Source organism: Accipiter gentilis, chromosome 1 (genome assembly GCF_929443795.1).
Source record: "Accipiter gentilis chromosome 1, bAccGen1.1, whole genome shotgun sequence".
In the NCBI taxonomy this organism is placed as follows: Eukaryota; Metazoa; Chordata; class Aves; order Accipitriformes; family Accipitridae; genus Astur; species Astur gentilis.
This window is the reverse complement of record NC_064880.1, coordinates 3,571,763-3,599,165: the sequence shown is the minus strand read 5'-3', so window position 1 is coordinate 3,599,165 and position 27,403 is coordinate 3,571,763. Positions and strand designations below refer to the sequence as shown.

Here is a 27,403-nt window from a genome sequence, read left to right as displayed (position 1 = left end):
GCCAGGAGCAGAGACACTTTCTTTCTTTGTACTTACTGCGTGGGCCGGAGCCAGCACCAGTGTCAAAGTAGGAGAAGAGCGAGTCCAGCTCATCAGGGCAGAAAAGGGAATCTCGACGGAACTTCCTCTCCAGTGTAGCTGCTATTTTACACAGAGAGATTTTGAAATACATAGTTAATCACATGCAAATGCACAAATGAGACACGGTTCTACAGCCGTATTTACACAGACTGAGCTTGCATATCCAGTGCACCCCAGATGTGTACAGTGCCATACTCATGCCCACGTACACCATCAAAATATAACAAAGAGCTGACCACATGTGGTGATACGCTGCAGACCAAGTCATCCCAGAGCATTTTGAGCAGCCAGAACCCTTCATAAGCATGGCCTCTCTTACAGACCAGGCAGGTAAAAATAAAAGGATTTGAAACTTATTAAAAAGCAGGAAGCTGGAATACAAAAGAAAATGCACAAAGCAGCTTAGAAGTTGCTGGATCGCTCTAGTGTAATGATCTCCTCCTTTAGTCACAAGAACCTCCTTAAACAGAAGGAAAACGTTAGGAAATGGCTTTAAAGACCTGTGTCAACACAGTTTGTGCAACAGCAGTTTTGCTTATACCTCTGGCAGGTTTGCAGGTCCTAGAGAAAGACAGGGCCACACATGTTATTAGGGCAGTTGTGTACACACCTACAAAGAGTGGTGGGCAGGCCAGCACAGCTCTGCATGGGGAGTGGGGCAAGGGAGGTTCCCACCTGATGACAACATGGCTGGTGATGCATTGCCTGCTTCATGGCGGTACTTTCTACGAGCTGTGGGTGCTTTCGTGGTGCTGTTGTGTCTCTGGCACTTCTTCACACACCAGCGTCGAGGTTTCCGCTCATTCTCTGTTAGAGTCTCCCCACTTGGCAGCTTCTTCAGGAATTTCTTCTCCACATACTTCACCTTGATCCAGGCTTCCTTGTCCTGCCTAAGAGAAGAACAGCGTAAAGCTGTGCACAGGCTCATGTGATTTGCCTAAAGCAAACAGCCACAAGGAGATGGGGCTGCTCTGCCTCATTTTATCAACCCGGCTTGGAGTCCTAAAAATCACTGAGGCCTGTATTAAGAAGGGAGAGTTTCTCAAACCTAAGAATACCTCCCATTTCAAAGCAAAACTAAGAAGTGTGGGGTGTAGCTGAGAGTGGAATGAGATGGTCAGCCCTAGGCAACACCATGTGCTTCAGTTACATGTATTTGAAAGGTCTCAGAGCAGGTGTAAACCCAGCAAGCCCTGGTTCCCAAGCATGTTTCACCAGTTTGCTGGCTGGTAATGCCCCACTGACCTTTCTGAAAGTCAAGCTCAGGCTAGCTACAGAGGGAGTGTGTTGAGATAGGTGTACCTGAGGTGGTTTGGGCCCTCAGTGAAGGGGGCCAGTCACACTCTTAATCTGACTTTCCAGACAGCTTAGGGTACTGGGTTTGCTGTGTGAATGGATAGGTTTCTACAGGACTGAGAGGACCAGCGTGTGCACTCAGACTCACCTGGAGCTCCCTGCTGTTGGTTTCTTAAGTCCCAACTCTTCACACTGTGCCTCATAAATCTGATTCATGGTACTGTTCCCCAGCTCACACATCAGCTGCAATACAACAGGGAACGAATGAAATCTTCAGGTGAGGAGCTACCTTCCCTCTAGTCTAGCCTGCCACCAAATAAGACTCCCTCCATGTCCACCATTTGTCTATCTCTTGCTGTTAAAAGCCAACACTCACTTTCAGTAACTCTGGCTCCCAGGAATCCAATGTGAGAGATCGGACCTTGGAGCAGTGAACACCCAGACTCCTATTTATCCAAAAGGAAGAAAAGTGAAATTGTTACATGCCTCAAACCAGAACTTCTCATGCATCATAAAATGAACAAGATCAATCCAGTTCTTATGTATTTATCTATACCGACGTAGCTATAGCAGAGCGGTATATGCATACACAGATGTACCTGCACACACAGGTACCGCAGCAAGCAATTACTTTTGAACCTATCTGTACAAACATTATAGTCAATTGTAATTCAGGCTCCACCATTTTTTCCAGGAGCTTGCAATCCGTCCCTGGCTGGCAGCACAGAGCACACAGGCATGCAGTACCTGTGGATACCAGAGCACTCAATGCACAGCAGAATGCCCAAGTTGATACTGGCCCAGCGAGGATCCGGCTGACCACAGTCACAGCACTGGTCATTCCCGGGTATGCTCTGCACTCTCTGCAAGATGGTCTCTCCTTTCACACTGCGCTCCCGGGAGTCGGTAGCAGAATCAATGCTGCTAGTCGATGGGGAAGCAGTCCGGTCCAGTCTCTGCAGGGAAAAAAGGGTTCTAGGATTCTGCGAAGCACCGTGGAACAAACCAGAGCTTTGCATAGCAGAGGCATTGATAGGAAGCACTACCTGAAGAAGAATAAACTAGGGCTAGTCCAAGAAGGGAACGGGTAAAGCCTCATTAATCTCTGTTAATTGCCACAAGACGGCGCTGCACCCCATCCCTGCTCTGGGAGTGCAGGCAGCATGCAGACCATTGTCTGGCAAACTACTTGCTATCGTGGTACTTTGCTTGCACTTGTCCCAACTAGGGAGCAAGCTCTTCCCAGGGGAACATAATTCCTAGGGGAACATCAATCCAGAGTGATGGCAAGAAAGTGAAGATGTCGGAACAATACTGATTTAAAACCTTGCCTTTCCCCCAGCCCAGCTTTCTAAGCGTGGCTTTGGTTGGTGAGCAACTGTTGCCTTTGAGTTAGCACTGGCCTCAGCTCCCTCCCTTGAGGGCAGAAGAGTATTTTCAGATGGTCCACCCACAAACACTGGACCTGCCACAGCCCAAAAGCCCACTCTCAGGGCTCTGAGACACAGTTATGGATCCTTCATGACCCCTCACTCACTTCAATATAGTAGCTGTCAGGACTCTCCCGGTATGCAGAAGCAATGCTAGCTTGAACAGCCTGAATCCAGGCCTGACGCAGCTTCTCCGAGTCAGCCTGCAGCATGCAGCTCCTGTGAAGGAAGGAAATGAGTTGGAAAGAGCAAAGGGACAGGGTGCACGTTTTGGTCAAAATTGTTCTACTTCATCCTCAGCACAGACATTCCAATGGGGGCAGCACCTTGATTTGACAGGCAAAGCGGCAAAAATTAATCCTACAAGCTTGTACTGTCAAAGGTGTTCCCGCTTCAAAAACTCCAGGCAGGTCTGCTAGCTGTTTTGAAAAGCAGACCATTGCCAGTTTCACTGTCTATATGCATATTAGGTACAAGTGGTCTAGATCTGGCTTATGCTGATGTCTGACAAACTTCATAGGGACTTGAGTACAGGCAAGGGTATCTCCCAGTCAACGTTTAATAGCCCAGAGCGGCATCTGCTCAAATCTAATCTCTTGCAGTTCTGTGCACAGTCCAGCTACCATGAGGATGGCCTAGGGAAGCCACCAAACTTACTTGGTAGGCGAGACGACCTCAAAGCAAAACCTCCTCTCTATATCTTCACACGGCTTGACAGTACAGAGCCGCAGGTCTTCCACCACTACCGTGAGGACATCCTGAAAGAGTGAGAACAGGTGGCTTTGTTGGCTCCCTGAATCTGTGTCATAACCAGGCCTCTCGGAAAACTCCTTCCCAAACTGTGCAGGATAGCATAAGCTGAGCCCAGAAAGAGCAGAGCCAGCCCACCACCAGATAACTCTAGGGCAATAGGAAGGGGTTATACAGAATTAAAGCATAGGACAACATGCACATGAAGTGGCAGGCTTACCGGGGACTTCACCAACTTCCTCTGCTGAACAGGAATGTTTAGATCACCACAAACACCATCTGCTGCCACTTAGTACTCAGTACAGTCTAACTTGGGAGCACAATAATGCCTGAATGGGCTTGCTGTCCCCCTGATCCAAGTCCCCTCCCCACTCCCCCACCACGGTGCAGAAGTCCCCAGCAAAGCAGGGCACCAGACAAGCTGGCTAATCTGCCAGTGTTATCTGGTGTAGCCTCACTGACCTTTAGCTTTTTCTGGTACACCAGCTGACTGTTCTGTATGGAGAACCACCTCCTGAGGGAAGACAGACAGAGAGACATCAGAACAAGTGAACAAGAGAGCTACAGAGAGGCAGTTTGTTCTACTGCAGAGCAGGATACATCTCCATTTAAAAAGAGTGTAATTTATTCCAAGAACCTGGAAAGTAATGTCACAAGAAAAGCTCATACTTCTCCAGTACCCTCCCTTGGAGAACAAAGGATTTACAGCCTTAGGGAATGACTCCTGGCATTGAGATGCTGTGATGGCAAGTGTTCTAGATATGTCAACATATAGGAAGGAAGGAAAGATGGGAAGAAACAATGAAGTAGGATAGTCCCATATTATGGCCTACGATTTCTGGGGCACAAGCCTGTGTGTGCACACTGGCCCCGGTGTAGGTAGTAAATCCAGTGCCTGTGGGACATGTTGCACTCGCATATATATATATGCAGTGGTCATACTTGACATTTACTGGGGAACTTGGATTACTTGCACATGCCATGCCAGATGCAGTGTGCCTGCTGCCTCTCCAAGCAGGGCCATCGTAAGGCAAGCCAGAAATTCCTTGACACCATGAAGAAACTTCCAGGTGGGAAAAAGAAAAATCCATCTCAGAAAACCCTGCTAACCCAGAAAACCCTGAAACCAGGACACTAGCAGCTCTACAAATAGTGTTGGAGAAAATAATACTAATGAGTTGTACATCTTGCTGTTTAGATAGGCTATGCTACCGACCAGGCTGATTTCTCTGTAGCCACTACAGCCTGTGGGAGGCCAAACAGTGCCAAATGTCCCGTTTCCTATGGCTAGAGTAAGGACAGGTGTGTGTGAAGGGAGTCTACCTTCTTAGGAGGCAACAAATCACAGCTAGCAGCTTTCCATTAAAACAAAAGCGACAGAAGGTCCATGTGATGCTGATAGCAGAGGTAATTCCCTGGCACCTTAATCTACAGTGCTAAGTCCAAAACCCCAAGTCACTTGCTCATTCCAAGATACAGCCTAAAATTTCACAACCTGATCATCTTCCTGGAGGGCATTGGGAGCCAGGACCACCGCTAAGCTTCAGGAAGAAGGTACTGGAATACTTGAGCATAAAGAGTCAAAGAGGCTTGCAGCAAGATGCTATTTAGAGCATGTATTACATACTCTGTTTGCAAAAGAACTAGGTTCCCTGATGTCCTGGTTTCAGCTGGGACAGAGTTAATGAGATGAGACAGGATTCTCTTTCTTTTGTCATTGCTGAAATATTAAACAGATAAAAGACAACAAAAGGACTTGACATGTCTGTGGAAAAATGAGAAAATACAGGTAACTGGAGGCCATCCCATCTACGTGGGAGCCCATTTTGATGAGCTGATATCACTGATGCATCATTCTAAGCTGCTGTGACAGCAGCAGTCTACGCTCAAGGAGCTCTGCTGTCACATGAAGCCAAGTGGAAAGTTCGTCTCTCAGGTTCCAGTCTCTGCTCCTGCTCCTTCCAGCTGTGCTCTCCTGCTCACCACACCAGAGCATGCATTTCTGCCTGGTGCTGGCTTCTATCCCCATATCCTGAACTGTGGGTTTTGCTGTTCTCTTTGTCTGCCCCCTCCTGCTCACATGAGGGGGAGGCACTAACAGTGAATAGCTGAGTGACAGTGAGAAGGTGATGAGTAGGCTACAGGAGCTGTGAATAGCTAAGACGTGAGTAGATATGGCTAAGAGTGGGTGGGACTGAGGAGACAGAGATGGCTGTGGGGACGATCCAGGCTGTGTATGAGACTGGGATGTAGGAGGATACAGGGAGGATAGCTGGGATTTGGGGGACAGGGAAAACTTGGAGACCTTGACACTAACATTACTTCAGACATTAAGAAAACCAGAAAGTCCCAGAGGGTCACGTTCCCTCCAGGATAAGTGCCCTTTGGAGTGACCCTCGAATTCACAGCCAGGGTCCTGCTAGGAGAAGGGAGTTGCCTGGAACCATTCCTCTAAGAGTGAAGCACAGGTCTTGACATTAAGCTGACACACTTTGGAACGACCTTCTGCTCTGCAAAAACATGTGGTGTCAGTGAAAGAAGCCATACTATGGACCGAGGCTGTACTTTGCTTAGGAAACACCAAGCAGGAAATCCTAAAAGGTTGATAAAAATTCAGCTAAGACACCTTCCCAGTGCAACAGCTTGTGAGCACTGAAATCAAACACTGATGCACTGTGTCACAGCTGCTGTCGTAGTTTCTGGTTCCTCCAAGTGCAAACTGGAGGACCAGAGAGCCTGAGGGGTAACAAAATTATACTAAATTTGACGGGAATCTCCTTAGTACTATGGGAAGCTTCAGAGGAGGAATCACTTATCTAACCAATTCAGAGATCTCTAATAATTTTAAACCTCTTTTCCATGCAAATACAGACAGTTTCTGTGCATATCACAAACTGTCCATGGAACCATCTAGTGTTTATTTATTTCAAAGTCTAACAATTTCAGCATATTTCAGCCTTGCTGTGGTGTATGCTTTGAATGTATCCCATAGCCAAGTAAAAGATCTCTTAATATTGTATCATTTCCCTGTTATGTGAGAAGAGTAAATGTAGGTCAATAAGGCATTGATCTCATGCATTAGAAGCTCACTGGAAAGGTTTGAATCCTTTTGCACAGCCACATATGAAGCCCATTGACTATCTCAAGGGAAACTAAACACACAAATATCGAGCAAGGCTAGAACATAAAACCTTTGCTTCCACTTTCCCAAGGTCTCTGGCAGCTGCAGAGACTCCTGAGTAGTGCAGGAGATATATGAGCCTGGCATTCCCAGTGACCTATCAGATTAAATATTTATAAATTATTAAGAGCAGGGTCAGTGCACAGAAAGCCATTTCTCAGCTCCCAGCAGCACGGTTGATATTTCCACTCTCACATACCTCCCCGTCCCAAAATAGACAGGTTTGATATTCATGGCATATCCTGCTGTATTACTAAGATTTTTCTCTTAATTGTTACAAATTTACAGCTTTCCTAAGGCAAGACTCAAGCTGCATTGTGCCCTGTTTTCCCCGCATGGAACCTGGTCATTCTTCCATTGTGGAAGGCACTTTTTTTTCCTAGCATTTACTAAGACACAGCAAAACACGAGCTGGCTCATTCCATGATGCAGCCTCAGGGGAATATACAGCTTCACAGAAAGAAGCATACTTGGTTTTGAACAGGAAAATAATGATCACTTACATAAACTACACAGCATCTAGCTCTTTTAGTGATTAATGTACATGTCTTCAACACACCAATATCAAAAGACCTGCAAAGCAAGTGGCTTTGCAAGCTCAGCACATGAGTTATAACGTGCTGGTAGAAAATCTGTGGTCTTAAAACACCATTGCAATGAAGCAGATACTTACTCCTCTTTTGCTCTGAGCTGACTTGGCGCCACATAGCCAGGTTAGTGTGTCGATAAGGCTACATTAATCTCTCTTGAGATACTGTTTCTCTCGGGAGAACTTACCCAGGTGCAATTATGCTAACATGGCTTCAGGTTCTGAACTTACTTGCGGCCAACAGGTTCTGAGCAGAATCACAGAGTCACTGCAGTTGAAAGTGACCTCTTCAGATCTAGTCCAACCCTCCTGCTCAAGCAGGACCAGCTAGAGCAGATTGCCCAGGTGTTTTTTTAATATCTCCACAGATGGAGATTTCACAACCTCTCTGGGCAACCTGCTCCACTGCCTGACCATCCTCGCAGTAAAAAAGCAGTTTCTTGTGTTCAGATGAAATTTCATGGTTTTAGTATGTGCCCAGTGCCTCTTGTCCTATCACTAGGCACTGCTGAGAAGTCTGGCTCCCTCTTCTTCATTCCCTCCCATCAGGGATTTGTACGCATTGATAAGATCCACCCCCCTCCCCAAGCCTTCTCTTCTCCAGGCTGAACAGTTCCAGCTCTCTCAGCCTTTCCTCATATGAGAGATGTTCCAATCCCCTTAGTCATCTTCATGGCCCTTTACTGGACCCCCTCCAGCAAGTCCGTATCTTTCTTGTGCTGGGGAGCCCAGAACAGGACACAAAACTCCAGATGTGGCTTCACCAGTGCTGAGCAGAGAGTAAGGATCACCTCCCTCAATCTGCATGCAAAATGCTCCTAGAAGAAAAGTCTCTGTATACAGAAACTATCAAACCAACCTTGTTTTAACTTTTTTAACTATTTACCTTTTAGCTGCTTAGCTCAGAATCCTTTCAGTGATGATAACAGTTGCTAAGATCTCACTAAAAGTGAAGTGTGCTCCTGTGCAGGCAGTATTAGCTGTGTTCAGAGTCTTCGCCCAATATCAAATGGAATATGAATTATTACTCACCGATTCCATGTTTTGAAAGCATTGCTAGCTCTCTTGAAGAGGTAGCCTTCCATCACCACTCCATTTGGGGCATCAACATTAAACTCCACCTTCGAGTCATCATAGGAGAAGTCCTGCAAAGAGAAAGAAACTGAGACTCTAACATGACTGCACTCTCTAGGACCAAGATGAAGATAAGCCTAATCAAAACATCATGAAGAAAAAAACCATTTATATCAAAATCCTAAGGTTCAGGCAGAGCTGTCTCTCACAGCATATCTCTATGCCTTAGTGGGCTGCAGTCATGAATTATCCTCATTCCAGTAAGCTGATCTGTCCCTATTGTTTGCAGGGAAGTATTTGCTCTATTTCCCCCCTCTGGTAGCTGATAAGGAGAAAGGCAGGCTGCTTATCACAAGGGCTAAAAATTCCCAAAATCTGGGGCAGTCTGCAATGGGAAATAAAGCAATAGAGATGCTTTTCACTGGCCAAGTGAGTTAGCAATGCTCCTGCCACCTCTCTGTTCTGCAAGGGGCCAGGAACAGAACAAACCCCAGGCTTTTCCCACAAGGAAAATGGGCATGATGATTTTTAGAGGGGAAGACTTATCAATACCATTTTCATTAGCTATCATCACATGCCATCTCCAATCTGTGCTCACTCAATTCTCTACGCTATGCTACTACTCAGAGCTGATTTGTCAGGTTTGGCACTGATTCATCAGATAGATCTCATGGATTCTGACAGCTGGTGAGCAAGACGCAGAGCAGAGAGAATAGCAGCTGCTTCCACAGAATATGGGATCCTTCTCCCTGGGCAATGGTCTGCCTCCTTCCCAAGAGAAACTAGGTCATGAAACCCAAATGACTTTCCCCCCTAACCTGGGGAACTAAAGCACATTGTCTCTTTGCCCATCGATTCCACTTTAATGATGCATTCTACCCACGCCTCCCTCTCTCTTGAGTGCAAATATTTCCCCCTGTACTACTTGGTTCAAAGACACAACAGCGCAGTGAAAACAGCCCCATTAAGTTAAGTGCCTTTCCTAGCTCAGCATATGAAGACCCTTGTGATGCTGTGTTGCTAGGCAACATGCACTTCACTCTCATTAAGATGAGTTATTTTCATGTTCAGAGATGCAAGCTTGCCTGGGAGGTGTCATAATAAGAATAATACTAATACAGAAGGAGGAGATGTAATGGGACAGGACTGAGTCATTCCTTGGAAAGACAGCATGATGCCCAATTAGACACTAGAAACTGCTGTAAGGCACCCAATTAAGAGAGTTCTGCTCAGCCCCAAATTTTCTTGCCATTAAGAATGTGAATCCCATGGGGGTCCTCTTCTGCAGATATCTGTCACGTACATGTTGCAAACAAAAGCTAGAGGGAATTTTCCTCTAACGTGTAGATATTTGAATATGTGCTTTTTGTAGAGCTGCTCCAAAGTGATGATTCTATAAATTTTTGAGAATCTGCACTGGTTTATAATAAATAATGCAAACATCCAAAAATATGGACCTTGTTAAAAAGCGCACAGCAAGTATAGGGCAAAACCCTTCGAAGCACATCTTAAAAATGACCACTTAGCTGTGCTTCACTTTGTAGAAGAAGTAAAAATAAGGGGGAGGGTCTAAATATAATCACCTGACTTCTTCAGCTGTCTTTACATAATGAAGTAGTGTGATGGTAAGAAGGATATATTGCTGATGAGTGCAGGAGGAACAGATGGGCCATATGCGTCACTAGAGTAAATCCACTAAAAACCAGTGGAGTCAAGCCAGGTGTGAATTTAACCTCATTGAGTCTGTATTGTATTACACCTCTCTACAAATTGAATGGCTAAAGCAGAACAGCTGAAGGCACATGGAGCTGTTCCTTGCTTTTGAAAGAACTCTAACCTGCACCAAGCCCAGTTTTAGAAAGAGAAAATTCTACAGAAAACCACCAAGCACATACACAGCTAAGACAACAGAGAGCCATCTGGATTGTCCAAACATAGAAACACATTTCTAGGAAGAATGGCTTGTGTTTGCATTACTTTGAAGGTATTTCTCTTCCTTGTGCTCTCATTGGTTAGGAAACATCCCCAGGACAAATTCTGCTCATATTTCTGCTGGTGTAATTCCTGAGCATCTCCACTGCTATCAACAGAACTACTGCAGGGCATTTAAGGGCAGAATATGTCGACCAGAGCCGTAAGCTGGATTTGTAAAGTAGGTACAAATCAAGGGAAAGATCCAAGGGATAAGGACCAGTCTGCCTCTTCTCCCCAGGGTATGCAGCGGTCTGAACCTCAGGGCCACTTTGTTCCATTCCATTGCACTCTGCTTGGAAGCACCAGAAGTCTTTGCTACAAAGTTATTGGGAGTGTTGAGAGACCAAGGAAGTAAGGGAAAGGGAAGGGTGAAGAAAATCCAGAAATTAACACCTGATCAGTATTGCTTTTCCTTTCACTGCCAGGCAAAGGCCAAAAGGAAAATGTACAGAAACGGCTGGAGCTGAAAGGCAAAATCACAGCAAGTGCAATTGTGAAACTTCCAGCACGCCAGAGCAAGCTTAAACTATGAGCCTAAACAATGGATTCCTGGGCACATCATCTTGCTGTAGCCCATACAGGGAACCTTCTTACCACAGCCATTGAAAAGAAAGGACAAGTTTCTGGAAAACAAGAGTTACAAGAACATCTGTTGAAACCTGATTCTAGGTCAAAGCTAGCTTAGAAACTGTCTGAGAAGATCATCTTGCCAATGGTGTTGAAACATCATGGTAGTGTGTGGCCACAGCTGGATACACAACAGATGTGTGACAATGAATCCCCTTAACTGGCAGACCTGCCCTTAATGTGTCCCTGTATCTGTTCTATTCATTGACACAAGAGGATTTTGATCCTGTTAATTCTGGGAAATAAGTCAAAGGGTCTGCGCTGATGGACATGGCTCCTGCTAAGCACGTCATCAACTATGCCACCAGTAAGTCTCTCTGAGACTCTTACAGGGATGCAGCGCATCTGTGGACTGTCTGAGTCCACGTAGAAATAGGAAATAAAAAACCTTCTAGCCTTGTAAGCCAAGCCGCAATGTCTGGGAGGTGCTGGTGGAGGAGGAATGTGTCACCCATTCTACAACATTCAATGTAACTTTCTTGATTCAAATCTTACCCTTGACAAAGCAGGGTAAGAGAGTGCACACATATCCTTTCTCTTGTCCCCTCTTTTTCCATTTCCTGCTATACATGAGATTTTAATAAATCACCTTTTACTGAATTCTTCCCATCATTGCAACGTACACTGAGTAGGCAAGTCTGCTCTGAATGAGTTTGGACTGATTTATTAAGTCTGCATTTAGCATCTTGTTGTCTCTGTGATATGAAAAAAATGCTTGACACAGAAAAGGCTTGCTAGAATTGGGATCTGAATGGCTTTGGCTACAACTGCATATGTGATCATGATTAGCAACAGCAGTGACACATTGGATCACACATTGGTAAAATAAGTCAGACGTCTTCCAAAATAAGAAACCAGATCTCTGCTATCATCTGCTTCCCTATCCTTTGCTGACTTTTAGTAAATCACACCAATCTTGTCTCACTGTCCCCTCCCCTTCTCAGTCCTGTCACTCTTAGTTTACACTGCTGCCTGGGAACTGATATTCTTTTAGAAATGACATCACAATGGTTTCCATGGGAGCACACTGAATGCTGCTGAAGCAACAATGAAGTAACACATTCCAAGAGACACATCCATAGGGATGTAAAAAAGGATATTAATGCAGACACTTTCAAACCAGCAAATGGAAAGCAAAATCCCAGCATAGGCACAGACCCATGAAAGAAGAAAAAAGAAAAAAAAAAGAAAAACACTATTTGGAGGTTGCCTCATAGCCCACTCACTTAAGAACTCCCTTGTCCATCTCCACACAGCATGCACAGAGACTGCTTGCATTGCAGAGGCCAGACAAGCTCTTCCAATTGCACTTGTGAAGCCAGCTTTTCATGCAGAGAAAATGGCTGATAAAATTAAATAAACCTCCAGCTTCAGTGAGCTGACTTAATATGAAGAGCAAAGATGCTCCCCAACAGCCTGGAATCCTTGGGCAGGGCAGGAGGGTGTCTTAAGTAAGGAGCCCTGCCTGAGAGCATACCCACTGAAGTAGGAAAGTCTTGTTTATAAGTTCATTCCTGTTCCAAAGAGCACAACACCTGGCTGCGAACAGATAGAACCTTTCTCTAAAATAACAAGACTTCCTTAAAATTCTTTAAAATACATCAATATGGCAATGGCCCTCCCTGAAAAGACATAGCATTACTCCCTCACTGTATCAATTCAATGTGGAAATAATGATACCGTCCTTTTCCATACAATGTTTTGATTTCTACTCATAGAAGACACTATCAAAACTAGGCAACCATGACCAGTGAATCATTTCAGTCCAGGTGTTTTTAGATATTCAGAGAAACATATCTTACTACCAAACTTCCATGTTATTTTATTTTGAAATCAATATCATTTAGGATAAGCGACAACACATGCAATACATGCTTTCCCTCATAGAAGACAAAGGCTTTATACAAAAGTGCCCTCTCTACTTCAGTAATCAATGATGCTCAGTATTTAACAATAATATTATGTACACTCTAACAGTATCACGCATCAAAAAAAACTTCTCCTGGAGGTGAGTTGAAAGCTGTATGTGACAAGTTTGGCTATTCGATTCTAAAGAGAACCTAATTCAGAGGAATATTCACATTCCCTAAAGATGCACACACACCCCCTTCCACACAAACACTGGTGCATGCACATTCTGTTCTCTTCTGGTGCCTGAATATATTTCAACCTTTTCTCTATCTAGCTATTTTTACCTCTGTGTATATACTGTGTACAATCCAAGACCCTCAGAGGCAGATGGAATTTGGAGGAGGGCTTCCCCACCTACATTCCCGTTCTGCGCAGACAGCTTTCATTCATTCTGGCCAAATCCCATTTACAGACCTTTTGTTTCTTGAATTTCCTAATGCCAAATGATCTCCCTGCTCTGCAGACTGCCAGCAGATGATGCACAGAGATCTGTGCCCTGCCCCAGAGCTTTTCCGTCCCAGTAACAGAACCAAACACATTTGCTCTCCTGCAAATACTAAAGCTGTACTTGCTTTTGGGTCACATCAGCGAGCGAGGTCCTACAGGCACAATCCTTGCTCCCCCAGGGAAAAGCGCCCTCTAAACTTTCTCCCCAAGACAAACCAACCCTGCAGGAGTCTCCTTACCAGGAGGTATTCAAGCCTGCCGAAAATCTTCATGATGTCAGCTGCAAGGGAGGTTTTGCTGCTCTTGCCTAGAGAGCAGGGAGCAGCTCTGTGTGTCCTCTCTCTCTGTTCGCTCTCTAGAGTAGCATCTCCGCTAAGCACCGTGGGCTGGCAGGGAAGGAGGGATTTCTTTTTCAGCCCCTTCTCCTTTACCCCTCCTACTCCTTTTTGGGAAGCTTTAAGCTCTGCCGTTGGCTCCTGTCAAAGCAAGGGGCACTAGGCGAAGGAAGTCTGCTGGCCTCTGGGGACCACCTGCTTACCCCCCCCCTCCTCCTGCCTCCTATTCACAGTCAATCAGCTTAGAGCAAGGGCTAATTATCATACAGCTGTCATGGAGGCACAGAAGGGAGTGGGAGAAGCCAAGCAACACAGAGCAAAGTTGACAGGAAGATGCTCACCGAATGCCTCCCTGACCTTAACAGAGCCAGGCTTGTGTGCCTTTAGCAGGGTCGGCTTCCCCCAGCTTCTTGGAGCAGAGCCACCCTTTGGCCAGTAATTCCACCCCTGCTCCGCTGCAGCCACAGGAATCGGGGTGTTGAAGTGCCATATGGCCCCTGGTTTGTTAGCTACCAGCTGGACTAAATGAGGCAGAGAGCTCTGCCTTGGCACTTCATCCTCCCTGTGCAAACGGGCAACAGAAGCACAGTTGCTTTCCCTGTTACTCCGGACCAGGGAATGGGTTGGAGTCTGCAAAGGAGATTTTACATCACCCTGTATTCTTCCACTTTCAGAGACTGGCCTGTCAGTTTTGGTGCAACAGAAGGATTCAGGAAGGTCAGGATCTGTGAGGGAGAACTGGTTTCAACGTTAACATTTCTCTCCTCATTCCCCATTGGAAAAAATTCCTAGGCCTGCATGTTCCAGTACTAAGTTCTCCAAAGTTTTTCTCCTAAGTGGTCCAATCCACAACCAGGCTGTGTGTCTTTGTGCATCCATCTAAAGCAACTGAGCCCACATAAAAACATACAACCTCATTACATGTGTGATTTAAGACAATTTAGTTCAACACACAAGAGAAATGTGGGAAGCTACAAGACTGTCTCCTCAACTTTTGCAGAAATGTATTCCATACCACAGTCCTTGCACACATGCATCCCACACACAGTCAGGAGAAAGGCACCCCTTCAAGCTGAAGCTCTCCTCTCTCTTTATACAACGGAAGGATAACTCAAATATTTATTGTAGCTCATAAAAATTGAGACTCTTCCTTTCCCTCTTACTGATTTTATTGGAACCCTTTTTATATAAGTGAGCATTATTTTTCATACAAAGTGTGAAGCTGCAAATGGAGATCTTTAAGGTTTGGGAGCTGGGAAGGCAGAAAGGGCAGCAGTTAAAATGACAGCTTGAAATAACTGCCCTAGAAATCTGCCTCAAAGGCAGCAGATGTTCCGTGAGGGAAGATGGGGAAAGGGTGGCACAGGGAAGAGGCACCTAAATTACAGTATTAAAGAAAACAGTCAAGATTTGCACTGAGTTTTTCTCTCCTACCAGATTTATTTTAATTAAAACAATAATGAAACAAAATGCCACAGACCACTTCCTTATTAACTTGGCTCTTCGAAGGCTGCCCTCCATGCCTCACAAAGCTGCCCAAAGACAATTAAATTCCCATCTTCAGAATCTGCACAGCTCCCCCACCCCAAGAACACTTCAAAATGTATTATTTAAACTGGATTTCCTCCCTTTTTGTCATGCCTTAACAGGCTGTTTGGCAAGACACTGTGTTGAGGAAAATAGGATACTTCTGCCACCACTCTCTAATTAAGCACAACTAAATCTCCAAATTTTTCCAGAGACCAGAGGGTATTCTGGGCTCAACATGAAGACATGTATTCAAAGACATGTTTTGCTCCCTTTGGAGGCAGCGAGATGCTCACCAGATGCAGAGTGCCATGCTCCATTGCAAAGGGAGGAGCAACACTGTCTCAGAGTAGCTGAAAAGCAGTCTCATAACATTTCCAGGCAGGAAGCTTTAAATCCTAAATTGCAGTAGGAATGTTCAGCTCTCTTACAAGCTGATGCACACAGAGAGACACAGCTCTATGCACATGTATCCTGATGAAGAGTAATTGCTCCTTCTCCCTCTTGGAACCTGACCTCTGCTTCATTCCCTGCTAGTCCAGTCAGCAAAGCCACATAAAGAGATTTAACTGAAATGCACTGCGCTAGAGAGATTTTCCATGTTCCCTTGAATGAAGTCATCACTCCAGCGGAGTCCCAGGGGAGCTGAGAGTTCACAAATGGATTTACCCCTCCCTCAGAACACTTAATCAAAGGGAGCATATGCACAGGCCGATTCACAGGGAATGTCTGTCATTCTGCTTTCAAATCTGGTTACGTTTCCATTTCATGGGTTATGACACTTTTGAGAGAGAGCATTAGCAAGAAAACAACAGCCACTTAGATTCCTCCTATTGAGAAGTATTGATCCACACAAGTGCCTGCCAGATATGGACTCCTTAGCGATTCCTACTCAGGGCTTGGTTCATGAACAGCTATTCCTCAGGGCTCTCTGAAATCCCCTCTTACTGTGTCCACACAGCATGACAGTTTTTGTTTGAGAGAGTGCGTGTGCGTATTGAAAGTCCACCAACGCCCTCTGTTAGGAGCCTGTGCATCCAATTCACTTCCCACCAGATCCATGGTCCTCAAAGGCTCCCAGGCACCAAACACACATTAAGTGCCAGCCAAGTACTGCTGCCACTGCAATACTGAACTCTGAGTCAAGACTGACCACCATACAGAGTAGAGGGAACCGAAATCTTATTTTAGCACAGGACTGAAAGCAACTTTGATAAGGATGAAACTAAACTCACTTGAACCTGGCCTTTAAAATTACATCTCCAGTGTTCAGGTTACAGCACTAATGCTATGGCAAGGTTTCTTTGTTTTGTTTTCAAAGGCAGGACTGAGTAAATATCCAGAGCAGCAAGGTGCTAATTCTGAGAAATGAAGATGTCAGAAGAAGGAAATACACGTGGGTACTCACCTGCAGGAGGGTCTGCAGGGGCAGGTCAGCAATCCATGAAGAAGAGAAGGAAAAGAAAAAAAAAATTAGTTGATGTTTCTATAAGCCTCGGATTTGGAATCATTCCCAGATGAATGGTCTGGAAAATCAGAGCCCACATTAACCAAAGATGCTTCCTTACTGAAGGCTCAGACTTGTTTGATAATAAATCCTATTATCTTGCCCATTCATGGTGGTTACTCCCAATTACAGCAGGTGAGAAGACACACCTAGTGGGTTACCATAGCTCAGCTGAAAACAACAGCTTGCTCAGCCACAGCAACTCTATTGCTTGGGTCCCCATGGACCTTTCCAAAGTTATGCTGCTCAAGGCTGTAGCCATGACACATCATGGGAGCTAAGCAAGAATCATCTGAACTGCAGTTTGGAGCAGACTTGCATGAAAGGAGTTCACTGCAGCACACTCCTCAATAGCAGCGTGGAGTCCTGCTCTCTCTCCCCCGTGACCCATTAACATCACTTCAGCGCAGTGTGAGCTCCCTATGAATGAAGAAAAGGCCCTGCAGCAAGTCTTGTCTATGGGTACCAAAGCAGTGCATCCACTCATTCGTCTGCTGGATGACTTAAGCAGGGACTCTGGCCATCTGGTTGGGTTGGGCACTCAGGCATGCTGCCATATTGCTGCCTCACGACGGGGCAAGGCAGTGAGAGGCAGGGAGAAGTGTCAGAAGGGACACGCTAATACTGCAGTAGCTGGAGATCACAGGGCTTGCCAGATAAAAGCTAGCTTGCTCAGCCAGAGGAACAATGCGAGATGGGGAGGGGAGGGGAGAGAAGAGAATTAAAAAAAAAGGGTGGGAGGGAAGTGCTCTAACCTCTCCCGAAAAGCAGCTCTCCTATGCAGTCAAGTTGTTTTCAGAGGCAATTGCAAACTACATTCACTCTTTTATCTCAGAGCCATTTACAGAACATGAAACTTTAAATCCTCCCACATCCTCAGTAGCAAAGAGGGAGACAAAGCATAGAAGGAAGGCTTGCTCAGAAGCAGAGCAGGTCAGCTGCAGAGCTAGGACAACAATCTAGGTGCCCTGACCCACGGGGTCCTCCCCATGTCCCTCTCCCTTGTGTACTCAGATGTATCAGTAGCTGAATGCCCTGCATTTGATCAGGCCTACCTACCAGCTAGACCTCCCAGCATCCACAAGGTTATTACTTTCACCTCGGTAACTTCTGCTGCTACTGCTCCAAGCTGTGGAAGACTAACCCGGCAAGGTGCCTCATCAGATGGCAGTTGCCGCTGTGATCCGGGCAACCATACTGATGGAGAGAAGTGCTGCTTGCACAAAGCTGCAGCCCCAGGACTTACCCTCTGCTGTATCAGTGCATGCTTGTGCTCCATCTCCCTCTTCTCCACTGCAGAATCAATCACCAGTTGGTCCAGCTAAAGGCAGGGAGAAGAACAGCAAGTATAAAACTCAGGAAGGAGGTTTAGGAGCCACTGTCCATCTCTGCTTCCCTGCTCTGGGATTACACCCGCCCTACCTAAGATCGGAAGTCCCCACAAGAGCAGAAAAGGGCTGTGTTTGGGTGTGCACTGAAAGTAACCATAGCTCTTGGCTGTCACCCCGTACTGCAGCATGGCTCATCCAACATCCAACAAGCATGATGCTCTGACCGCTCCCCGATTACCAAGTATGGCAGCTGAATAGGAAGGAGGATCTCCTTTCAGGGTGAAGGGGTACAAACAAGTAGATCGAGTCAACCATATTCCCTGTCTCCTCACCTCTGTGGCTAGTTTCTTCATGTAGGGATCTAGTTCATGGAGAAGACTGTAGCCCTGCTGGAAAAAGGTGTACTGGGCATGCATGAAGGACAGCATCTGGGGAGGAAAACAACAGCAAGGTCAGAACAGGTTCTGGGACAAAGTGAGTGTGAAAAGTCCTTATTCCTTATTACCCACAAACAAGTCTCTTCAAGGTCTAACCCTTTCCCTTCCCAAAGCAATCTATCCACTAGATGCCTCTCCCTCTTCTTTCTTCCTCTCACAAATCCTTCCACACCATCAGGTAACCCCTGTTGTGAGCACAAAGCAGTGTCCTTCACCCCTGAAAGTCCCCTCCGGTTCTGGCCTGTGGAGTATCTTGCTGGTCCTTCATTCTCCCCTCTTGTTAGCATACCTGCAGCCCCCAGAGCAGTCTCAGACAGTATCTCCAGGGCAGACCGAGGAGTCAGTATGTCGACCCATGCAACCTGAAATGGAGAGGGCTGCCTTTCATTGAGTCAGTGAGAGCAGCCACAGGAAAACACAGAGAGCCCTTACCGCATCCAGTATTTCAAACTTCTTCTTGGCCTGCAGGACGTTGATCTGCAAAGGAATCGAGATAATACTCTCAGCATCAGCAGCATTAAGCAGTCCAGCATAGAGATCTACGTACAAACAACTTGCTGCTATACCCCTAGCAGCAAACCACAAACTATTCAAGGACAGTTCCAGAAAGTTAGTTTCTGAGAAAACAGTTCTGGTGAGCTCAAGGTGGAATAAAAAAAGAAAGAGCATAGATGTATTTTCTGACCTGGGTTGCTACTAATTAAGGTCACTGCTAGATGTACGGCTGTACATAGGCTGACAACAAACAGTGACACCAGAGTGCAATTTGGTATCATATGAAGCAGATGTTTAATCTATCAGGTCACTGCTTTGATTTCTCTTAGCAGGCTGAGAGGTACTAGTGTAGTGTTGGGGTTTTTTCAGTAATTGTAGTGAAGTCAGCCAGGAAACTGTGGTACCTGTGGGAGGGCTAAGTTCTCAGTGTGTATACCCATTTTTCTTGGGGAAAAGTGCATGGTTGACTGCCTGCCCTAGAGACCATCACACCCCTTCCACACAGAAGCAGCAGCAGCTCAGTATTTCCTGTGCCAGCCCTGATGTGCTTAGGCTCCTGGGATGGAAGAAAAGACCTTCCAGCACATTCAGGCTTACACCTCCTCCTCCCTGGACAGGGAAGAATTGCAATACCTCTTGCAATGGCAAGATAGCATTGCTTTGGAAACACACCCTGCTACTGCAAAAGAACCAGTTTGGAGTATTTACTGTAAGGATAGGAAAGTCTGGCTATTCCTCAAGTCCTCCAGCAGGTGCTTAGCAAAGTGGCTGTAGAAGTTCATCTTTGACATCTGAGAGTTCACTGCCTGCATCTTTGATCAGGAGAGTCCCACCTAAAATCCCTGCCATAAAAAACCTTGGGCACAATACAGCAAGGTGCTATGTCCCGATTCTTTCTCTCTCTTTCCAGTATTGTCCTATGACACTGGGAAAATGAGTGCTAACCCCTACTCCATGCAATTGCACAGTTACAGCATGTTTTGGAGTGAACAGCAATCTTCACGCTAAAATGAATAGGAAGACTGGAATAACCTAGGACTATGAGGTATGTAGGAATAACAAGAAAGATAGTGTCTGTTTCTAATGTTCATCACTCTAACAGTGAGACTACACCATCAGCATCCTCAGAAACGAAGATAAAACTATTGCACATCTCCTTTAACTGGGGACAAAGGCAAACTCTGTGAGACCTAGTATGTTTCTCTGATACTAGGCCATGGATCTAGAAGTGAAAAATATCCTTGAGATTTAAAAACAATTAAAAAAATGCAAGAGGCCAAGAACTGACCCAGGAGAATATAACTTCAAAAGTAAAAAATGAATAGCACATAGTTACCTATTAGCTTGCCCACAGACCCCACGAGCTATGCTGGGAAGTCATACAAGTGCTGCAGTTAGCACTAAAGAAACTGTCAAATGTAACAGAAGGTTTCAATGGGGCTTCAGCTGTCAGTGTCATAAATAATGTGTTACCATGACAGAAAATTTGTTCCAGTGTGTTAATAACTCGCTTATAAATGCCGCATTAGTTTGTTTAGAAGCACAATGCTTGCAGTAACTGAACCCAAAACTAGATAAAAGTTACTGAAGGGCAGCTTACTGGTGCTTGCCACAGTTTTGCTTGGAACAGTATCCGTGAGGCATACCAAGATCAGCCTCCAGATTCTGTACTAGGCAACCTGGTCATCAGCTCCAGCAATACAGGAGGGAAGACAAAGTAATTCAGGTATATCCCCAGCCTCCTAGATCCCTCTTTTCCACATCCAGTGTACTAGGTAAAAAAAAAAAAACGACTGGAACTAGTAACCGTGCTTTGTATCAACAGATAGTTTACTCCACAGCAGTAACTCCTCCTGGCCATTTATAGCCATAAACCAGCCACTATAATAATGGAAATGTGCTACATTACAGTGAAAAGTCTTGCCCTGAACTGTGCTTTACTGGGTCCTGATCCTTTTGGCTCTCTTCAAGGTGTGCAAGTAATCCTTCAAGTTTGTCAACAGGCCTGAAATTGGCATGGTCAAAGTCAAAGATGATGAAGATGAGTTCTGCAAGATGCAAAATGTGCAACAGATCCACAAAACAGGGTCTGTCTCTCTGGAGGCTGGAGAGAAAACAGAGGGTGCTGGTTGGAAGATTTTCTGCATGTAGCATTTGCCTGGGGACCAACTAGGACTTTTCTGCCAATACACTGCCCTCCATAGCCGATTCCACCATGGCAAATTCTGGGACTTGATTTTTACTGTCAGCCAAGTTGTCTCTTTTCCCAGGTATCCAAGTTGGGATTTGTGGTGGGAGAGCTTAACTTAATGCAACTAGGATATAGTTTTAATTCATTATGAGTGGTGCCCTTCAGTTGTGTGGACATTTAAGGTCAGGAAAAGATCTCCTTTCAGATATAAAAGAGTAACATGATAAGTCTCCTCACTATATCCTTAATTAAATACCAAAGGATGCCTGGACAAGTTAATATCTATGCATTTCAAAACTGATGTATTTAGACTGGTACCATGCAGTGGACCAACAGGGAAACCTCCCCCAATATTGGATCAGCACATTAAAGGAAGTCTCACTCTTTGTCAGTGGGAGAAATGGAGGGAGCTTACTATAGTGTGACCTTACCGGCAAATACAGTTCCATTCACGTCTAAATCCTAGATGCAAAAAAATGCAATCCTAAAGGAGGATCAATGACATGCATGATTTATACTTTAAATGGAAAGCATTGTCTTTCTGTCCACAGCTGCCAGAGCATGTGACATCAGAGACTACCTCGTGATCAGACAGAACGTGTTGGCAGATGGTCTTAGTTCAGTGCTGCAGGAGTGACAGCTAGTGGAGACACACGTGGATCAATATTAACACTGAATTTGCTTAATACACCCACTGCCTGAAAGGAGAGACCTGACATAAAGCCTATGAATGATTCAGAGAAAAATCCTTGACCATTCTGGGTGCAGTAAGTGAGTGCTCCTGCAGAAAATCTCCCACTGGGAAGAGAAATTCAGTCTAAGGCAGTATGTTTAATTTCTCTTACTGAAAAAAAAAGATTAAGACTTCCCTGCTCAAGTACACTGTAGCATTTCTAGGAAGGAGAACATGTCTTAGACATGAAGAGTGATGTCAGTGCCACACGAAGGCATAAACGTAAGTAAGCACACATTCCCACACAGACTCATAACATAATACAGGTTGGAAGGGACCTCCTGACATTATCTGTCCAATTGCCTGGGCAAAGCAAGACTGACTTCAAAGTTAGACGAAGTTGCTCAGAGCCTGGTGCCATTGACTGTGAATCTGTTTGGGTCCCTGTTCCAGTGCTGCATAACTCCAAAAACTTTTTTGCATTGTATTCAACTGGAATTGTGACTGTTGCAACATATGCAGGCATGCGCTGTGCACATACATATACATACCCACATACATCCACACAGATGCATATTTACACATGCACACACATCCACCTGGAGTTTCAAGCATAAACACAGGTACACACACATGGACGATTACATGTGCACACAGATCCAGCCATTTACCCTTAAGAACATGTTCTACATGTAGGAGCAGATAATGATTTGCAAAAGAACACTTGACAGTGTGGTGTTCAGTTCCTCACTTTCAGTAGTTTCATAACACTGCTTTGCCAGACTCTCTGGAGAGTTATAAAGATCAAAGCAGCTAAGGATTTGGGGAAGAGCCTCCCCTCTCTTACACCAGTTATACTGACATCCTGTGACTGTTTCAGGCGGATGTGATCAGCTACAGAAGTCATAGCCCCACCAGTGAAGGTCCTCTCATGCCAGCACAGCCTACTCTTTTCTATAGACAGGCTGGATTATGCCAAAAAGCAGCTCAAAGAACCCTAGGACCTACTGCAGGGCTTTGCTAAGCCATACATGGGTTCATAGTGGTTCAACTAAACCAGGGCCTGGAACTAGAGCAAACCTTGGTTGGTTTCATGCTCCATCACACACTAGATCTAAGGACTCACTGCATCAGGCAGCAGAGTGCAAAACATCCAATGGCTTAGTAATCCAGTACCCTTTTGAACCCAACTGTAAGATCCCACCTGCCCTCTCTCACCCCTCAACTTCTTCATTCCCTACAGTAGATTATTTAGCAATTTGCCTGTGATGTCTTGTTCTGTACTGGGAAATCCAGTCAGAGCTGGTGGCACAGACACCAACCTGCAACACGTAGTCTAGGGCCAGGTGCCGGAAACACTTTCTGGTTATGGTCAAGGTGCCTGTTGCCTCCTCCACTTCATGGGGCTTGTGCCGAGGTGCCTGAGCATTCTTCACCAGCGAAATCTCCATGTCCTCTCGCACCTTGTCAAACTGCTTCTTGGTTTCCTTGAACTTCCGGACATCACTGGAACCCAGAGAAGATGAGATGGTGAGAATCATTGTTGCAAAGCAGCCAGAATATTGCTAATACCAGCAGAGTGGGGAGAGGTGCAACCAGGTACACCACCATCACTCAGAGATCCCGCTCCACATGCCATTAGGATCCTAACGCATCCCACCAAGCTCCACCATGTCCGGGTGGACTGACTCCAGATTAAGCTCTAGACAGTCCTTCTTTAGAGACAGTTGGCAAGGAAAGATATTGGACCTTACATACTGCTTTCAAAGCCTTAACGAAATCCTCCAAGGACAACATCCAGAAAGCCAGGCCAGATGGCATCCAGCCCTAAAGATAGTCCACAATAATCCTCAGAAAAAGCAGTGAGCAGACCATTTCAAAACCTACCTGTGAAAACACATGCTTCATATTTCACTTTGTGAAAAGAATAAAATCAGCTACTTTTCAAACTCAGGACAAGACATTCAACTAGGGGAGTCAGGCCTAGCTGACTAGTCACATCTCTAGCTGATTCTGTCTTGTCTGACTGTAAAATCCAGACATTTGAATATTCTGTTCCACTTTTATAATAGGCACATTTATTAACAGTTGCATTCAGAAATACATGATCCATAATATGAACTTTGAGTTTTATTTACACCTAGAGACCTCACATGGGATCGGGGTTTGCTCTGCAGGGGAAGGTAGGAGGCTATAAAGACATAGCAACAGGCAGGGTTTTTTGAGTTAGTTTGGTTGGTTTTTTAATTAACTAGCAGGTACCATTCAGGCAGGACTTGATCTGAGCTGCATGACCACAAAGAAGTGAAGACAGCAATTCCTGAAGATCAGCTCTTACAAGTAGCCCTGGCTTCTCAGGAGTTGAAAGCAGCAATACTGACTTACAGCAGCTGTAACACAAACACTTATTTTCTGTCCAGGTGAGCTCTGTTTACCTCAATTATAAATTGTCATAACTTAAAGTAGTTAGAAACTGTTAGTAAATAAGTAGCATCCACTTATTCTTTGCCCTAGGGAAGATGAAGAACCTCAGTTGAACATGACAGACAGTAAATAGTGAACTCTGCCCTGTGGCAAACTGTTTGAAGTTGCATATACTTATGTCTGGATCAGCCTCTGGCCAAGAGAATCTACCGTGGGCAGGTACAGCAAGAATAAAAGAAAACAGAGGTCACTGGATTACTGTTGTGGTGGTTGTTGCTTCTTCACACCACCCTCAGTGCTCAGGGCTGCTGAGTTACATGGCCATCTAGCTCCATTCACAGGAAAATAACAGGGTCACTTCTTGCATTTTTGGGTCACTTGCAGCAAAGGCTGCGGGGATTTTACAAAGCTTTTGATCCAGCTTTGGAGCGAATGGCTTCCTCATCTGTGCATATCCCCAGTGGAAAGGAACAGGAGTTTGGAGGCATGTGATACTGCTGGAAATTCTCAGCTAGCTCTAAGCCAGACTGCAGCAACATGACTGTAGCCTCAAGACTTAGCTAATAAAACCCTCCTACTCAGCAACATCTGTGGCTTGGTAAGATGCTAAGGCAGTCACAGAGCATTTGGCTACTGACAGCATGGGCAGGGCGAGCTGCGTGTACCACATAAACCAACCAGGCAAAGACCTTCAGGCCTCGGGGACAGGGAAGGCAGGTTAGAGACTAAATATTGCCCTCTCGGATATATATGAATCACCACACAAGGGCACAGTTTCCATTGTTCCTTTGTTCCCATCATCAGCCAGGAAGTTGCAGATTGGCCTTAGGTAGATTATTCAAAATGGTCCCAAATGTAGAAATTATTTTCCAACCAAGGGCAGGAGCAATGCAAAGATCAAAGCACCACGGCCTGCAAGTGCAGAGGTTGAGCAGTACAAGTGCAAAAAAAGAGTAAGTTGCAAAGATGCTGAAAGGATGACAGACCCAAACTGAGGGTGAAATTCACCCTTCCAACTGCCAGCTTTAAGCAGATTATCTGAGCTCATCAGAGAAATGATTATAGACAAAGTGGGGGTAGGGTGAGTGCTAGGCAAGAAGACAGGGATGAGGAATGGGGGGGTCAGCTAGGGACCCCCTCCCTCCATCAAACCACACAGCTGCTGAGGGATTCACAGTCAATTACCAGTTCCCATGGCAACCAGCTCCTACTTAGCTGAAGGCCTCAGTTGCCTCTCTGACCTATATTCAGCTGACATGGGATCCCATGCTGCACCAGGTACCTGCCCTGGGGAAAAAGAGGCTCTCAGAGGAAACATGTTAATGCAGCAATGGCAGGGACAGCCTGCCCAGAGCCTTGATCAAAGGTACAGACTGTCCCCATGCAATTAACTTTCTGGGCCCAGCTCTTCTGCACCTCAGGCCTGCCATGTGCAAGTTAACATCCTTAATATGCAATATTCTGCATTGCTTACAGCAAGGCATTGTAAACTTGATTTCCATTAGCAAAGAACTCTGAACCAGTGGTCAGGCTCCAAGCTGAAGGCACAGCGATGATTAACTGCTCCCTCCACACCAAGAAGGACCCTCTTGTCTGCCACCTTCCAGGCAGACACTCAGGTTACTCCAGGAAGAGCAGGGCTGCTGTAATTTTGAGTGACTAAGCGTGCTGCGTAGGGAGCTAAGAACACAATGATTCTGCTGGACCCCAAAGTCATTTGGCAGCAAAGTTCCTTCCTGCTGCAAGCATGCACTGGTTTAAACCACTAAGGAAACTCTGCATTGAATATAAGATAACATAAGATGCAGACCTGGCCCTGCTCTGCAGGGATCTGAACTCTGGGATGTGTTTGACTTAGAGGATCAGCGAGAAGCAGCAAAGATGGGCTCTGCAGATGAACTTTACCAGACTTCAGGATGATGCTCTGATCTGGAAGTATGCCTCATGTCTAGCTTTAACTATGAGCTGGGAACAGGACAAAGACATCTGGTTGACACACGGCAACCAAATGATAGTGTAGCAAGGTGACAGCAACAGCTGTCACACAAACCAAATCCTTTCCTCTGTCCTTCAGTGTCTCTTCTGCTCCAAGCAGAGCCTTCAGTAGTTGTGTGGAGGTTGCAGTTCTGTTTCCAGTGCACAGAGGACAGGTGCAATGGAAGTTCAAGAAGCTGAAGACCAAACTGATAAGACAAGTACTCACTCTTTCACAAAATTGTGCAGCTGCTGCCGGACTGACCTCTGAGCCTGGTCAAACAGGATCTGAAAGAAAAGAGAGGAAAAAGAATATAAAATATTTTGCAACATGGAAGCAGCGAGGAGTCAGAAAATCCATGAATGGTCTCTAGGACCTTCAATGTGACGGACTCAGCATTACTCCAGGGCTTAGTGGTGTCCATTACTTGATGGCTGTCATAATGGATAACTTTTTTCTGTAGCTGGAGCACTCCCTACAAGTGCAGAATTCCTGCACTGCAGGTTCCACAGCCTGTGCCAGGGCTCTGAATATCCCAAAGAGACCTGTGCCACCAACGTACCTTCATAAGAGGAGTGTTTGTAGGAGCAGTTGCCTTCATAGTCCCCAATTTGAACTGCCTCTCCCGAGCCTTGAATTTCTCATTTTGCCAGAGGAGGGCACTGTCACCTCAACACTACACCACTCTAGGGAAGGAGATGGGAGCAATCGCTGAAGGTACATCACAGCCAGCCACAAGCTGACAAACATGGGTGAGAGGTCCAAGCATACAGTATAGAGACTTAGATCCTACAAGTCTAAGTTTTATTCACCTGTCTGTCCCTCACAAAAAAAAAATAATGGTCCCAAGCCCATTACTTCACACCCTCTGCCCATCTCATCTCCAGCCCTCCCCATCTTCCTTTAAGAGATGTTCTCCCCCTATCCTCTGTTAGATGCCGAACAGTGGTGTCCGCACAGCTCCCTCCCACCCATCTCTGACAGGCATGATTACAAATAACTCCATATTTCAGAGAGGCATTGGGATGACACAGCATTTGGGCTAATTGGGACCAGATGGGCAGAGGCTCCCAGACCACATAGCAACTGCAGCAGGAAGTACACATCGTCCTGGGGTTACAGAGAAAAGCCACTGGCCACGTTGCAGC

At 45.6% G+C, this 27,403-nt stretch overlaps 1 protein-coding gene across 1 annotated transcript in view; it reads right to left on the bottom strand.

The window, feature by feature from the left end:
* Window positions 1-27,403, bottom strand: part of ACAP3 (ArfGAP with coiled-coil, ankyrin repeat and PH domains 3) — a 94,736-nt gene that overhangs the window by 9,678 nt on the left and 57,655 nt on the right. Inside the window, exons 5-19 of the mRNA XM_049812841.1 lie at window positions 26,484-26,542; window positions 23,179-23,362; window positions 18,930-18,974; window positions 18,393-18,488; window positions 17,976-18,050; window positions 16,631-16,642; window positions 8,360-8,472; window positions 4,020-4,071; window positions 3,465-3,565; window positions 2,915-3,026; window positions 2,125-2,333; window positions 1,754-1,823; window positions 1,526-1,620; window positions 757-971; window positions 37-141 (exon numbers count right to left, since the gene is read on the bottom strand). Coding sequence (XP_049668798.1) covers window positions 37-141; window positions 757-971; window positions 1,526-1,620; window positions 1,754-1,823; window positions 2,125-2,333; window positions 2,915-3,026; window positions 3,465-3,565; window positions 4,020-4,071; window positions 8,360-8,472; window positions 16,631-16,642; window positions 17,976-18,050; window positions 18,393-18,488; window positions 18,930-18,974; window positions 23,179-23,362; window positions 26,484-26,542 — 1,543 coding nt within the window. The remainder of the gene's footprint in view (window positions 1-36; window positions 142-756; window positions 972-1,525; window positions 1,621-1,753; window positions 1,824-2,124; window positions 2,334-2,914; window positions 3,027-3,464; window positions 3,566-4,019; window positions 4,072-8,359; window positions 8,473-16,630; window positions 16,643-17,975; window positions 18,051-18,392; window positions 18,489-18,929; window positions 18,975-23,178; window positions 23,363-26,483; window positions 26,543-27,403) is intronic.